Source organism: Cygnus olor, chromosome 1, assembly GCF_009769625.2.
Source record: "Cygnus olor isolate bCygOlo1 chromosome 1, bCygOlo1.pri.v2, whole genome shotgun sequence".
In the NCBI taxonomy this organism is placed as follows: Eukaryota; Metazoa; Chordata; class Aves; order Anseriformes; family Anatidae; genus Cygnus; species Cygnus olor.
Genome location: NC_049169.1, coordinates 165,935,376 through 165,947,699, shown reverse-complemented (window position 1 = coordinate 165,947,699; position 12,324 = coordinate 165,935,376). Strand labels below are relative to the sequence as shown.

General features: G+C 39.6%; 1 protein-coding gene across 8 annotated transcripts in view; it reads right to left on the bottom strand.

Annotated features, from left to right (window-relative positions):
- The window catches only part of KLF12 (Kruppel like factor 12), a 246,828-nt gene that overhangs the window by 63,036 nt on the left and 171,468 nt on the right, over positions 1-12,324 (bottom strand). For all 8 annotated transcript variants that reach the window (XM_040540371.1, XM_040540379.1, XM_040540395.1 and 5 more), the window contains one exon: positions 3,188-3,247. In XM_040540371.1, the coding sequence (XP_040396305.1) occupies positions 3,188-3,247 (60 nt within the window). The remainder of the gene's footprint in view (positions 1-3,187; positions 3,248-12,324) is intronic.

Here is a 12,324-nt window from a genome sequence, read left to right as displayed (position 1 = left end):
CAGTGCTCTGCAGTTAAAATTTGATGCTAGAGATGAATTGCAAGTACCGACCTGGGCCTCACATTCCTAATGACTTAATGGGAGTCCTAACAAGTGAAACAGTGTACTTCGCAATGCTTATTTTCTTTTAAAACTGGTGACAAATGGGAAGTACTACTTTGAGCTAGCCTTACAAACAGCAGGAATAAAACAGAACAGCAGAAACGTTTGTCTTTGAATAGAGGAGAGTCAAAGCAAACTAAGGTGAAAACAGTGTCTGGCACGGTAATTCAGATCAGTGAAGTCATCCAACTCCATAGCAGCCTGACCCCAACGCAGCCCCAGAGCTACAGCTGCCAGCTAGACAGCTACTAGCCAACAAACTAGCAGAGGTGCAAGCCAAGGAGCCAGCAATGAACCCATGTGCCAGTGCAGGGAAGCTATATTCCAGAATTTGGCATCTGGGTCCTTCAGCTGCCAAACATCTCCCATCTGGCTGAGTCTGTGGAACCAGGTGTTAAAAAAATAGAAAGGGGGGACGGGGGGGTAAATTACACAAGATAAAAGCAGTACTGCCTCCAAGACACCAATGATAAAGAGGCACGTTGTGCCTGCCAACACCTGAAATTCCCATATGACATCACTTTGTCAACAGTGAAATGGTGGACCGGGGTACTTCTGGATCAGGAGAGGCAGTATGGACAAAATACTCAATGTACCACAAGAAAAGAGTAGTTGACATGTATGAACTGGAGCAACAGTCCCAGCCTGTGGCCATCCATGGAGGTCATCAGATGCAGAACGCATGGGATCGGTTTTGAGTAAAACTAAGAGATTTCATGAGCGCAATATGAACAACCTACAAAAAATGTTTCTTCAAGACTTTGTGATCCACTCTGTTCCCCCGCTGTCACAAAGAAAATCAAATATCTGTGAATGTTTTTGCACTCTCATAACTAAAACACCATCATTGTGAGTATCATTTCATGGAAAATAGCTTTCTTGAAATTCAGGGGGAAAACATAACTTTAGTAAGAAAAAAATGAAAAAAGGAAGAGAACTGAGGATGCATAAAATTTCATTCAAATGAAATACATACACTCACATAGCTCTATTTAATTGTAACAGTTCATTTCTGACAAGTAGTTAGTGTTCCTAAGCTGTTAATAGCTCTATACTCCAAGAAGCAAGACCAGCTGTGATGAATACTCCTAGCAGTGCAAGAAGTGTTAAGTGAACCATAGGAATTCATAATTTTAGGTGATACACTGATTAAATTTAAATTCATCTCATTGGCCTCACTTCCACCTTTCACCCTACAGATAGGTCCACATGGCCTAAACAAGGTTTGACAGATGTGACCTTCCTGAACAATTTGCTCCATTATTTTAAAAAGACACAGAAGACCCTATATCTCTCTTCCAAGTTTAGGGTTTTATGAACAGCTATGTGCCTTACCAAAATATTATATTTCAGCCTCATCTCACTCCAGTCAGAGCCAACAAATTTGCAGTTGTTTAGAGCACTGAGATGCCCCATGCAATCTTCATCTACTTATAATCATCCAGGCTGTTCAGGGGGTCTTACTAGTAGGATATCATGTTCTTTGTTATGGTATGTGTAAATTCACAATGAATTTTTTGAGCAAATTATTGACAACATAAAAACTTGAGAAAAAAATTGACAACATAAGCCTCTCTCTTGAAAATGCTTCCTGTAGAATAGAAGTGTTTATATAGACTATTATTAATAATTATAGCTGAGTCTGTATCTAAAATTGTATGTGCAAAACATTTATTTATTTATTAATACTTATTATCATTTATTTATTAACACTTTGAGAAGTTAGTAGTTTCTTCAGCATAATTTCTGAAGCTATACTGATACGTTCAATTACACTGAAATTTTGAGTGGAAACTTCTAAAAGGAAATTCTATTTTATTATTGTTTAAATAAAAATATCTTCTCAAGGCATCAAATTCTGTTAATAATGTTATATTTTTGTTCTCAAGTAAATCTCAAAAGCTTTGTACTGGTCTTAAAAGAGAAGTTGCTGCTGCTACTTTGAGAGTGTTTGAGTAATAAAATCCTGCAAATTTTTAATATAAATATACTAGTTGTAACGCAATTAACTGCAAATTGGTGACATGAGGAGACTTGAGGAACGACTTCGGTATTTGACTACTCATTAGCAATTTGAAAGTGTAATTGCTCTTAAACATGCCATCTTCTTAATTTTCTTACGAAGCTTAGATCTGCTTATAAACACGAAGAATTAGATTTCTGATGCAATTTATTTGCTTGTAGTGAATGTAGGAAGTTGTTTCTCCTTTGGTACTCCACAGATAGAGGTTCTGTGGATTACTAAGAGTAAACAAAGTAGAGAGTTGATGGGTTTACACTTGTCACATAACACAACTCCAAAGAAATCTTTTTACGGGCCCACAAAACAAAGGAAGAGATGAGGACAAACAAGCAAACACACCGAGAGCTGACATTTCATTGTATACAATTTTTAAACCCAATAAAGCATGAGCAATGAATCCAACAAAAACAGCATCCCTGACAGCACTGGTACACCTGTTCTGTCATGTATGACATGTATGTGTGAGGTGCACCCGAGGCACCTGATGGTGTTACTGGTATTACAACACTTGCTGGAACCTCCCACTGGACTTCGGTGTAAACTCTGCACTCTAAAGCAGGTTATCTACTAGGCACATTACACAGCAATGTTTTAAGATTTTGGCATCCTTGAAAAAACAGCAAGGAGATGTTTGCAAATACCTCTTCCTACATTTTACAGCTTTGCTCATCTACTATTTCGTGGTAATTGACAATGACCCATTAGAACATATGTTACGTTGGTCCACGTTAACCTTGGGTAAAGTAAGTTATTACTCAATTTCAGTAGGCTACTTTGGACATTTTCAACTGCATTATCAAACATTAGACAGGATTCTTCTTTGCTATTCTCATATTTTATTTACTAGAATTTGGAAAAATTGCAGTTTTCCCACAATGCACACCACCACCCTCCCAGCCCCCAGAAGACGAAAAACAAAACCAAAAATCAACTTTGGACCTTGCCCAGCCCCACATATCCCCCGGCCATGACATAAAGAGGGAAAGAAAGCTGAAAGGTACTGCTACTAGGCTTTGTCAATAAAACAGAACATTATATAATACACAATAAAATGCTTCATACCTGGAGTTGAAAAAACGAAAAGGGTTAGCAGCTGACCTGGCACAGCCCCACATGCTCTCTCTGGAAATTGAACACAGACAATTAGGAATTTTAAGTTACCCCAAACAATTGCAGGGGACTTAGACAAAATTGAGGAATACTTACTGCAAAGTAAGCACACGGCCTCAGCATGGAAGGGATTTAAGATTTTTCCATTCATTTTAAAACTCCTCCTTAAACTGAAATTGCTCTGTAGAGGCCCCAGCTAATACTAAACAGGTCATTAGGAGCTCTGCCATTAATTTGTGTGGGAGTAGAGTCAAGGCTTAAGGGCCCAGGTGTCACTTGGTGGTGGTCATTCTGGATCATGGTGGATCACATTTTCTCATTAAAAAATAATCAGTGACCAAGAAGAAAACATTAAGGAGAATCTTGAGCAGACAGACGTTGAGTGAAGAGGGAATAGAGGCTAGAGCACACATCCCCTCCCAAAATTGTGCTGCTTAAGCAACATTATTCCTAACACATCATAGAATGACCTAGCCATAAATGCTTTTACTTAAAACTGAGGCTCCAGGGAAAATAGATAATCTGCTATGATATTATCTGGAATATTGAACAATACAAATGTACTATGTAATAGCTGCATAAACCCTCATGCTGTGATTTGGACTACATGGAGTAGTCCTTTTCACTGACAACTTCTGATCTACTGCATGTACTCAAACAAGAAGCAACAGACAGCTGGCTTTCTGAAAAAGTTCCACCATGTTAGAAAAGAAAAAAAGAAAAACCTGTAGAAAGCCAAGTCTATGAATAACCCACTTCAGTCCTTCCCTCTGTGGTTTAGACCTCAGATGTACCACAAAATTAGTCTGAGGACAACGCCCAAGAAGCTAGCAAAAAATATTAGAATAATAACATGAATCATAAAAAAATGTTATAGCACACTAGCCGTTCATTGCATTTGCACTGCAAACATTTTGGATTCTTTATAGCGATCAGTTAAAATGCTCAGGTTGGCACAGTAATTGTTGAAAGTGAAAAGGAAACTTGCAAAGAAACTTCTCTAGATTTATCTGACTGCTCTTACCTTTGGCCCTTGGTAACCTGTGGCCTAACTTGGCACCTCAACATTTACAAATAATCTGTTTTTTTTCCCAAGATTTTGCACTGCATCCTTCAAACCTCTCACATTTCTATGCTTGAAGTGTACAGTAAATATTTGTCTTCTTTACTGTTCGATTTTGCCATTTGCTAAATGATAAATTTCTGATAATGACAGGAATCTGCCACCAAAATGACAAAAGGCTGCAAAGAACCTTCATAGCAATCTGTAATTTGTCAGCTCTATCATGGCCTGACATTGCTTTTCCCACCCGTTTTCTCCACTCCACATGTAGAGTTCCTGCATTCTGCAGAAGTGCATCTGAGGTATGTGTCCCATGAGATCACTAGGTACAGGTTTATTTCACAATTGCACCAGTAGGTAACCAAAGGCACTGGACAAAACCTCCCCCGCCCCATTAACCCTCAACTGAACTCAACGTGCATTGGAAAAATGGTAACTGGAAACCGTGCCATTGACCGTTCTCTCCCATGTCAATTAATTTATAATCGCCTTTTAGCTTACTCCATGTCTTACTAAAAAAATACTTATTCCCAAAGCTAATACAGACAGCAATACATTACTCTGAAACCATGACTAAACTTTGGACAATTATTTTCATAAAGTTCCATTTTTAACACATAAGCACTATGGCAGGCAAAAAATACAGCTGGTGAAGATGAGAAGTGTTTGCATGCTGAATTTTTGCCAATGGGAAATTCAGCAGACAATTAAAATTCTGGTAAGAACTTCCAGTATCTAGGCACTAAAGAGAAAAACCACCAGAAAATCCATCTTTCAAAGAACCCAAAAGACACCTAAAACTTGCAATGTTCCCCTTGGTTTGGCCTGAAAGCCAAAAGGCTGTGGCTCGCAAGTGGGACAACTTAGCCTGAGATGGCTGATGAGTTTCCTGCCCCTAGATGGCTGCCTTATTCTCACTTTACTAACATCTGAGTGGGACAAACAAGTTTACAAGCCACATTTTCAGATTAAAATGTACCTTAAAATACCATTCATGTTGGGGTGGATGAGGAATAGAAGGGAGAGACTGGCATTTAAGTGCATGCCTATGCATCCTGTCTGGACATTTGAGCACCTACCTCCCACCCCAACACTGCTCTGATCCAGAAGCCCAACCCTTGCCTCCGGGGCTGAAGTTTTTCTGTGCTCTGGAAATGGCTAAAACACACTCGACAACATGGATTCAGCATAAAAAGGGATCTCTAATAGTCACTTTCCAATGCAAAATACCAGTGTAGGAGGAAAAAGAAGAGAAAAAGGATGTTGTGGGGCCACTCCTGGGTATCTTTTGCATCCTAGCCTTGTATTCAGTTGGCAAACTTGGGTATCTGGCTTCCTGAGTCAGTGTGCTAACCACTAGTTTTTTATGCCAGAGGTAGGTGGCTGCACGACTGCTGCCCTTGCCCATCATATCTTTAGAAGGAGTGGATCCCCTCCTGTGAGGCTGCTAGGAAGAGGATAGGATGGGTTTTAAAATAGGTAGAAGCAGGTAAGCTCTGAATAGAGTGCTTGCTTTCTCATTTTCCACAATGAGAAGTTGGCAATATAAACTTTTTTTTTCCAAACTTTGGCTTTAATGATCAGGTCACAAGCTCCACAGAGAACAGAGATGACCCACAGCCATGCACCTAGCAGGTAACCAGAGCATTTAACTCTCTGCTGATGATACTAAGGGAGTGCTGATGCCTTGTGTAGGTGCTCTGAAACTGCTGGAGCCAAACACATATTTTATAACCTTACAATGCTTCCACCAGGACCCCAAAGTTGACAGTCCACACCTTGTCCCAAGTGCCTGCATGGTTCATCCTGGCTCTGAGCACATGTAGTTCATGCACATTGTATGGGACTAGTGGTATCTCTATGGCATGTGGTACATTAATAGGCGTGTGCCCATTACAAAACTGCATGTTCTTGGTAGAGTGTGCTATTAGGATTCAAACACATTTGCAAGCAAGACTATGCCTTAGTGGTGGCTAAGAAGCTCAGAGAAATTATATAGTGATACAAAATAAAAAAAAGTCAGACAGTGGAAATGCTGAGTGCAAAGGGAATCAACCTCTCTAGCTAAGCAAATAATTTACTAAACATTATCCTGTTCTTCCACTTTCAAAACCTCTGTGATTGAGATTTGTGTATATTCAGTCATTATTCTAGCTCCTCTTGTGAACTTATTTGACTCTGACTCTTTGACCACCTGACCAAAGAGAAAGCTATGGTCATCAGCTCTCTCATTTTTGGGTTCTGCTTGAAATGCTGGAGGTTTCCCCATGCAGCAGCCACTGTAGACAAGCCTTAGGATGAGCATTTTTTCAGGGCAGCCTCTGACCTGCCAGCCCACTCCATTCTGCCTGAGCTTAATGACACAGGCTAAGCAAGAGTGGGTTTGATCCACTCTGGTCTCCTCTTTAGTTTCTTCCCGCCTCAGTTTTCCTATTTCCATGCATCACTATCCTGCAGCAGCTCAGTATATCCCAGGGGGATAAATAAATAAAAATGTTGCCCAAAACTTCATTCTTGATGTGTCTTTTGTGTGTCATGGCTACAACAAAGAAGCTTGACTCTGGCACTTGTGACTGTTGTTACTTCTGACACACCTCAGCATTAGACATTCTCTCAGCCACTGATTTGCTTTATCTCTTATTTCAGCCTTCAGTTCCGTTCATTTTGCCTAGAGTAACTTCATATATGTGGTTGCTTTAAGCTCCAATTATCCCTGCCTTGAAGTGTCCAAAATAGTAATGGTCATGTCCTCGGCCACATACCCATGGACAACGACACCTTTTCGGCACAAGGGCTCAGCACAAAAATTTTTTCTATATCCATCATCCAGGAACCTCCTGTCATTCCTCTTTACCTGAAGCCTAAAAAGAACTTGCTGTGAGAAATGAGGTTGCAGTGGAGTGACTCTTAGTGAAACAGGATGGAGCTAATAAAGGGGAAAACCCAGGACAACCTTTCCCCATTGTGAAGAAGAAAGGAGAACAGTAGAAAAAATACTTTTTTTTTTTTTTTTGAGTCTTGTATTCACATGCTTACTCAATTATGCCTGGCTAAATGGTGTTCCTGTCTTAAGAGTGCCCTCCTTTGCATGCCTTTTACATATACCTGGGACCTACACAACTTCCTTCATGTTTTTGCATTCACTGATCTGAACACTCAGGAAACATTTTTCATACGTTGGTATGAACACTGCTATTAAGAATTAATTGTGCTGCATGTTTGTCTGTCACAAAATCACAGGAACTGCCATATGGAAAAGGAAAGATAAAAACTTATCTGATCTAGATAATCAAAAAAGAAGTAATTTTGGCTCAAGTGACAGCAGAGGACAATGCTCTTTCTTTTTCTTATCAGTAAGTCAAGGTAGCAGTTCACTGAGGTAGTTTTATTCTGGCTTTTTCTGGCAGAGTTCTGCTGTCTAATCCACGCTGACGAGTATTTGCTGCAGCTCTGAATTTCTTAATGCACACCTCTCTGCCTCTGTTTTCTGTGCTGATTTAGAAAGAAAATACAGAAAAAGCTGAACAATGAATCATTGGGGAAACTCCTGCCAAATAGGCACACGAACTGCTAACTAGGTAGCAGTCATACATATTGTTACTTATAAGTCATATTATTTCAGTGTCATGCTCTTGAAGCAATTACACAATGCATCCTTCTCCATCAATAAAAGGCATTTCACATATCTAACCACTAATGACTAGAGCTTCACTCTGGAGCAACACAGAGCAGTGGATTTAGCGTGGGACTAGATCCCAGCTCATCCTCTGCTTTGCTGTGTGCCTTGAGCAAGTCACTAACCTGCAGATAATTATAATATTTGAACACACAGGGGACCTGTACAATTTAATTAGTTAATGTTTGCAAAGCACTCCAAAGATAAAAAGTGCTATATGAATTATAAGCATACTCTATTGTTTTGGGGCTTTTTATTCCAAGGCACGCTTGTGTAAACATGTTTAGTGATGTAAAATCCCAATAACGACAAAGTTTGATGACTACCTTGAAATGATTGGCACTTCGTGGACTAAAATTAAAATGAATTAACAAATTTAATCTATTTTTGAGAAGACAATTATATGAGACAATTAAATATAGATACTGAACTGAAGCCAGGAAACAAGATCTTTGAAAGTTTGTTTGTGATGGATAAAGGTAATGAAAGAGACATACAGAAAGTTATCTGTGGACCCAAATGTTACAAATAACTCTCTTGCTGCACTATACTGGTCTCAAAACAGGCCAAGTGTTACTTTTTTTTAATTTTTTTTTCTTTTTAGCATTCAGATTTCTGTTATGGTTTCAGAATTAATCGTTAGATGCAATTAAGTTAATGGTAAAACTCATCTGGGCTTTAACAGGGCCGGGATTCCTTGGCTCTTGCAACTTATTATGCTTATTAATTTAAATATTTCTCTTCAAAGGAAAATATTACTCCTAGCAATGGTATGGTAAAATATGTATTGCAGCTCAGTGCCTACCACTTCAAAGTGATTCAAAAGAAGAGAGCAGATTTCCTAACGGCAATGCCTCCTTGCTCTAGACTCATCTATGAACAGTCACTGGTAACTTACTGTTGCAGGGTGGACAGGAAAAAAATATTTTTGTGTAGACCAAGCTGAAAGCTTTTTATTTTCACATTAGCTTTCTTCAGGGAATAATTTGACAATATCCATCTCCTAATACACTGTCATTTAAGCAATACCATCCTTTCAAAGCAGGCAGCTATGGCAACTTCTTTGTAGAAGCTGCTTTTGATTTACAGTTGCCGTCCACCTGGCACTTGTTCCTAATGATCACTGGCTGATGGGAAATCTGTTATCCTGGCAAAAGGCTCTGAGACACATACAAGAGATTTTCACACCAACAATCCCAGAATCTCTGTGCATGCACAGAATGGCATCCTTTGATTTTATTGCCCAGCCTGTCAAGTTATTAAGTGTTTTTTTTTTGTAAAATGTGGCATATGCAAAAGAAAAAAAAAAAAAAGAACCTTCTTAGAATAGTATAGGTCTACAAATAAGTTTGTAAAGTGCAATATAAATACACTATAGAAGTCAGCACTTCTTTACTGAGTTATCTGAACTGCATTTAAGTATAAATCATACTTAACAGAAGTTGCATAGGCCCCAAGTTTAGATATACTGGTTCAGTTTCTTCACAGACTTCTATCATGGCCTCAGAAAACCCCATGGAGTACGATTCCTCACATAACTTTATCAGTCTTAAGGTTAACCATTCTCCCTAAGGTATTTGTCCAGGCTCCTTTATAACCATGGGGGAAGGCAGGTACCTCCAAAAGGCATGAGATGATTGAGAAGGGTTGGATGAAAGATGCAAAAATTGGACCTAGAAGTATGCACATCTCTACTCTACTACTGTGAAAATCCAAAACACTTTAGCTTAACTTTCAGGTAGCTTAAATTATGAGAGACGAACCTTGCTGCAAGGTTAAGTCCAAACTGCACCAGCCAGTACTGCTCAGGGGTTCCCTAAGCTGGCTGGGACACAGCACTCCTCCGCCAGCCCTCGTCCAACCCAGCAACAGTTTTCACAGCACAGTCCTTTTCTTTTCTGCCACAAGATACAGATGTGAGATTGCTGACAAAAAATAAAACTAGGACAGAAATATCCACGAAGTGGGGGCATCAACCACAATACAGATGTTTGTCTGCCTTACTGGGCTCTATGTCACCAGTGCATCTCACTTAGGTATCTGCATACACACCTCATTTTTAATGCTCAGTGAGTCAGATAGGTTTGTTCAGTGACTTGAGAGGGCTGAGGAGAAACACCATGCCAAAAGAGTCTGTGGGGAGGTGGGAAACTCACGGCCAATTCAGTTTTCTCTGTTTGGGGCCCCAGTGTCCCCCATGAGCATCGCAGCAACTGAGCAATCTTCTGCTCTTAGTTCTTACTGCGACGGAAAAAATTTACTGCAATGGAAAAATGCACCCCAGACTTGGCAAATCTTCATGAGAAAAGTCAAATTGAAGCTGATGTATTCCCACAATTTTACTTTAGACAAACTAGCATTCTCCAGTGAAAAAAATGCTTTATTGAGAAATTCTGGAGCAGCACTACTCAGCTCTCCGTGTGCAAAATCACCATCCAGTTGTGTGCCAGTTTTAAATTGAGCATTTGTTCACAGAGGGTGGATGTACCAGAGGAGAGAGAAGCAAAGTTCAAACAAGTACTGCCAAAACACTCTCACTTATGCTTCTTGGGAGACTCAGGGCAAAGTATTTTGTCAGTAACTAGAGGAAAAAACTGAGGCAGAAGTTCCCTATAATGAATAGCACAATAGTAGTAATGATTGCAGCTGAAGCAGGAAAACAGATATTATCAGTGTAGAAAATGAATGGCTGATGGGAACACACTTATAAACCTCAAAAGAGATAAAAATCAACACAGAAGTTGATTTATATTGAAGAAAAGGAGGGAGAAGAAAAGGTAAGAAAAAAAATCAGACTCAAAAACTACTTATCAACTTGGTACTGTGGCTGTGCTGTCTATCTGCTGTGGACTTTCTTTTTCTCTCGTGCAGTAACCAAAACTTTCTTCCGCTGTGTTACGATAATAAAACCCAGCAGAATTTAAAAATAAAGTAAGATGATCACATTAGCATTAATGTATCAATCACGTAACGTAGCCAAAGAGAACGGGTACTAGGGTCAAAGCCCTCGATTTCATTTTCCTACAAGCACCCAGTAGCATCCAGCACAGCGCAAGAAAGAGTTCACACTAAAGGTCAGCACAGTCACAGCCCAATGACAAATCACATTTCTATGAATTAACTGCAGCTATCACTACAAGTATTCAGGATTTCCTCTCTGAATTTTCTGTCTCTGCTTCATTCCAGAGAAACAAGAAGCTTACTCAAGCAACATTAGTTTATATGCACAGTCCATCTTCTCCTTGACGTGGAAAAATGGTTTCATCAAAGGGGTTCCCTCCACCTACACCATATAAGGAGCAGAAATGTCTGTAAGGCAGAAAGAGAAATTTCTGGATCTTTGGATTTTAAACAACACACTGGTCAAAAGCTCACACTAAAAACCACCCTCCCTCTGCCTCTCCCACTGCTGCCCTCAGTCTCTGCAGGTAGGAGAAATCACATGGCACGTGTGCTTGGGGGAGAGAGCTACATGGTCTGAAATACTGAGGTTTTACGGTGCAAGTGTGCAGGGCAAGAAGAAGCTGAATGCCCTGTTCAAAGTTTGTGTTGCTGTGTGCTGTGGGATGGCTCCTGAGCCCCACTGCATCAGGGCAATGGAGGGGTGGGAGGGCTGCCATGCTGAGGGAACAGCACGCTGCCTCCAAAAGGGGAACTTAAAAAGTTTTACTGGTCTTCTAGGGCTTGACTAATGCTTTCTTTTTTCTTGGCTTCATAAAGAATTCTGGAGTGTATCTGAGATTTGACCCTGAATATATGATGCTATTCTGGCTGTGTAATAAGCACCCAGCGTGTCAGGTATATAGAGGCAAATCTGCTCTTTGTTAGAGAGCTACATGTCAGAATTAGTTTGTAAAACATGCTACGAAAAGGATGAAATGTTGCTTACAGTGCAAAGCCCACTGAAATCCATATATCGTGGCAATATTTATTATCAACCAGAGCAAATTATCTGAGATTAATAAATTATTCCTAGTCCAAGTTATGGTAAAGCACAGGAACTGCCATAAAGCAGCACTCTCACATAAAGAAATTTCACCCAAGTGCCCTGCTGGAAATAATGACTTTGTTTATCTATAACTTTACTTTATTGATTGGGTTTGCTGAACTGAAGAAGGACTATGAAGTAATTCCGAAAGAAGTACTGAGAAATCTGCAAGCTCTGCCAATATAAAGCTAGCAGCAAGAAGGCAATTTTCCTGAGAAAAAATATTCATACTTGGTTATTTTACAAATATGCAAGTGAATTACATTCTGTTTAAGTAAATAAGAGCTAATGCCAAACATGTGGCTCTTAGTGTTTGATTGTCAGAATTTTTACTGGTAAGATTTTTTTTTTTCTAGTTAGAC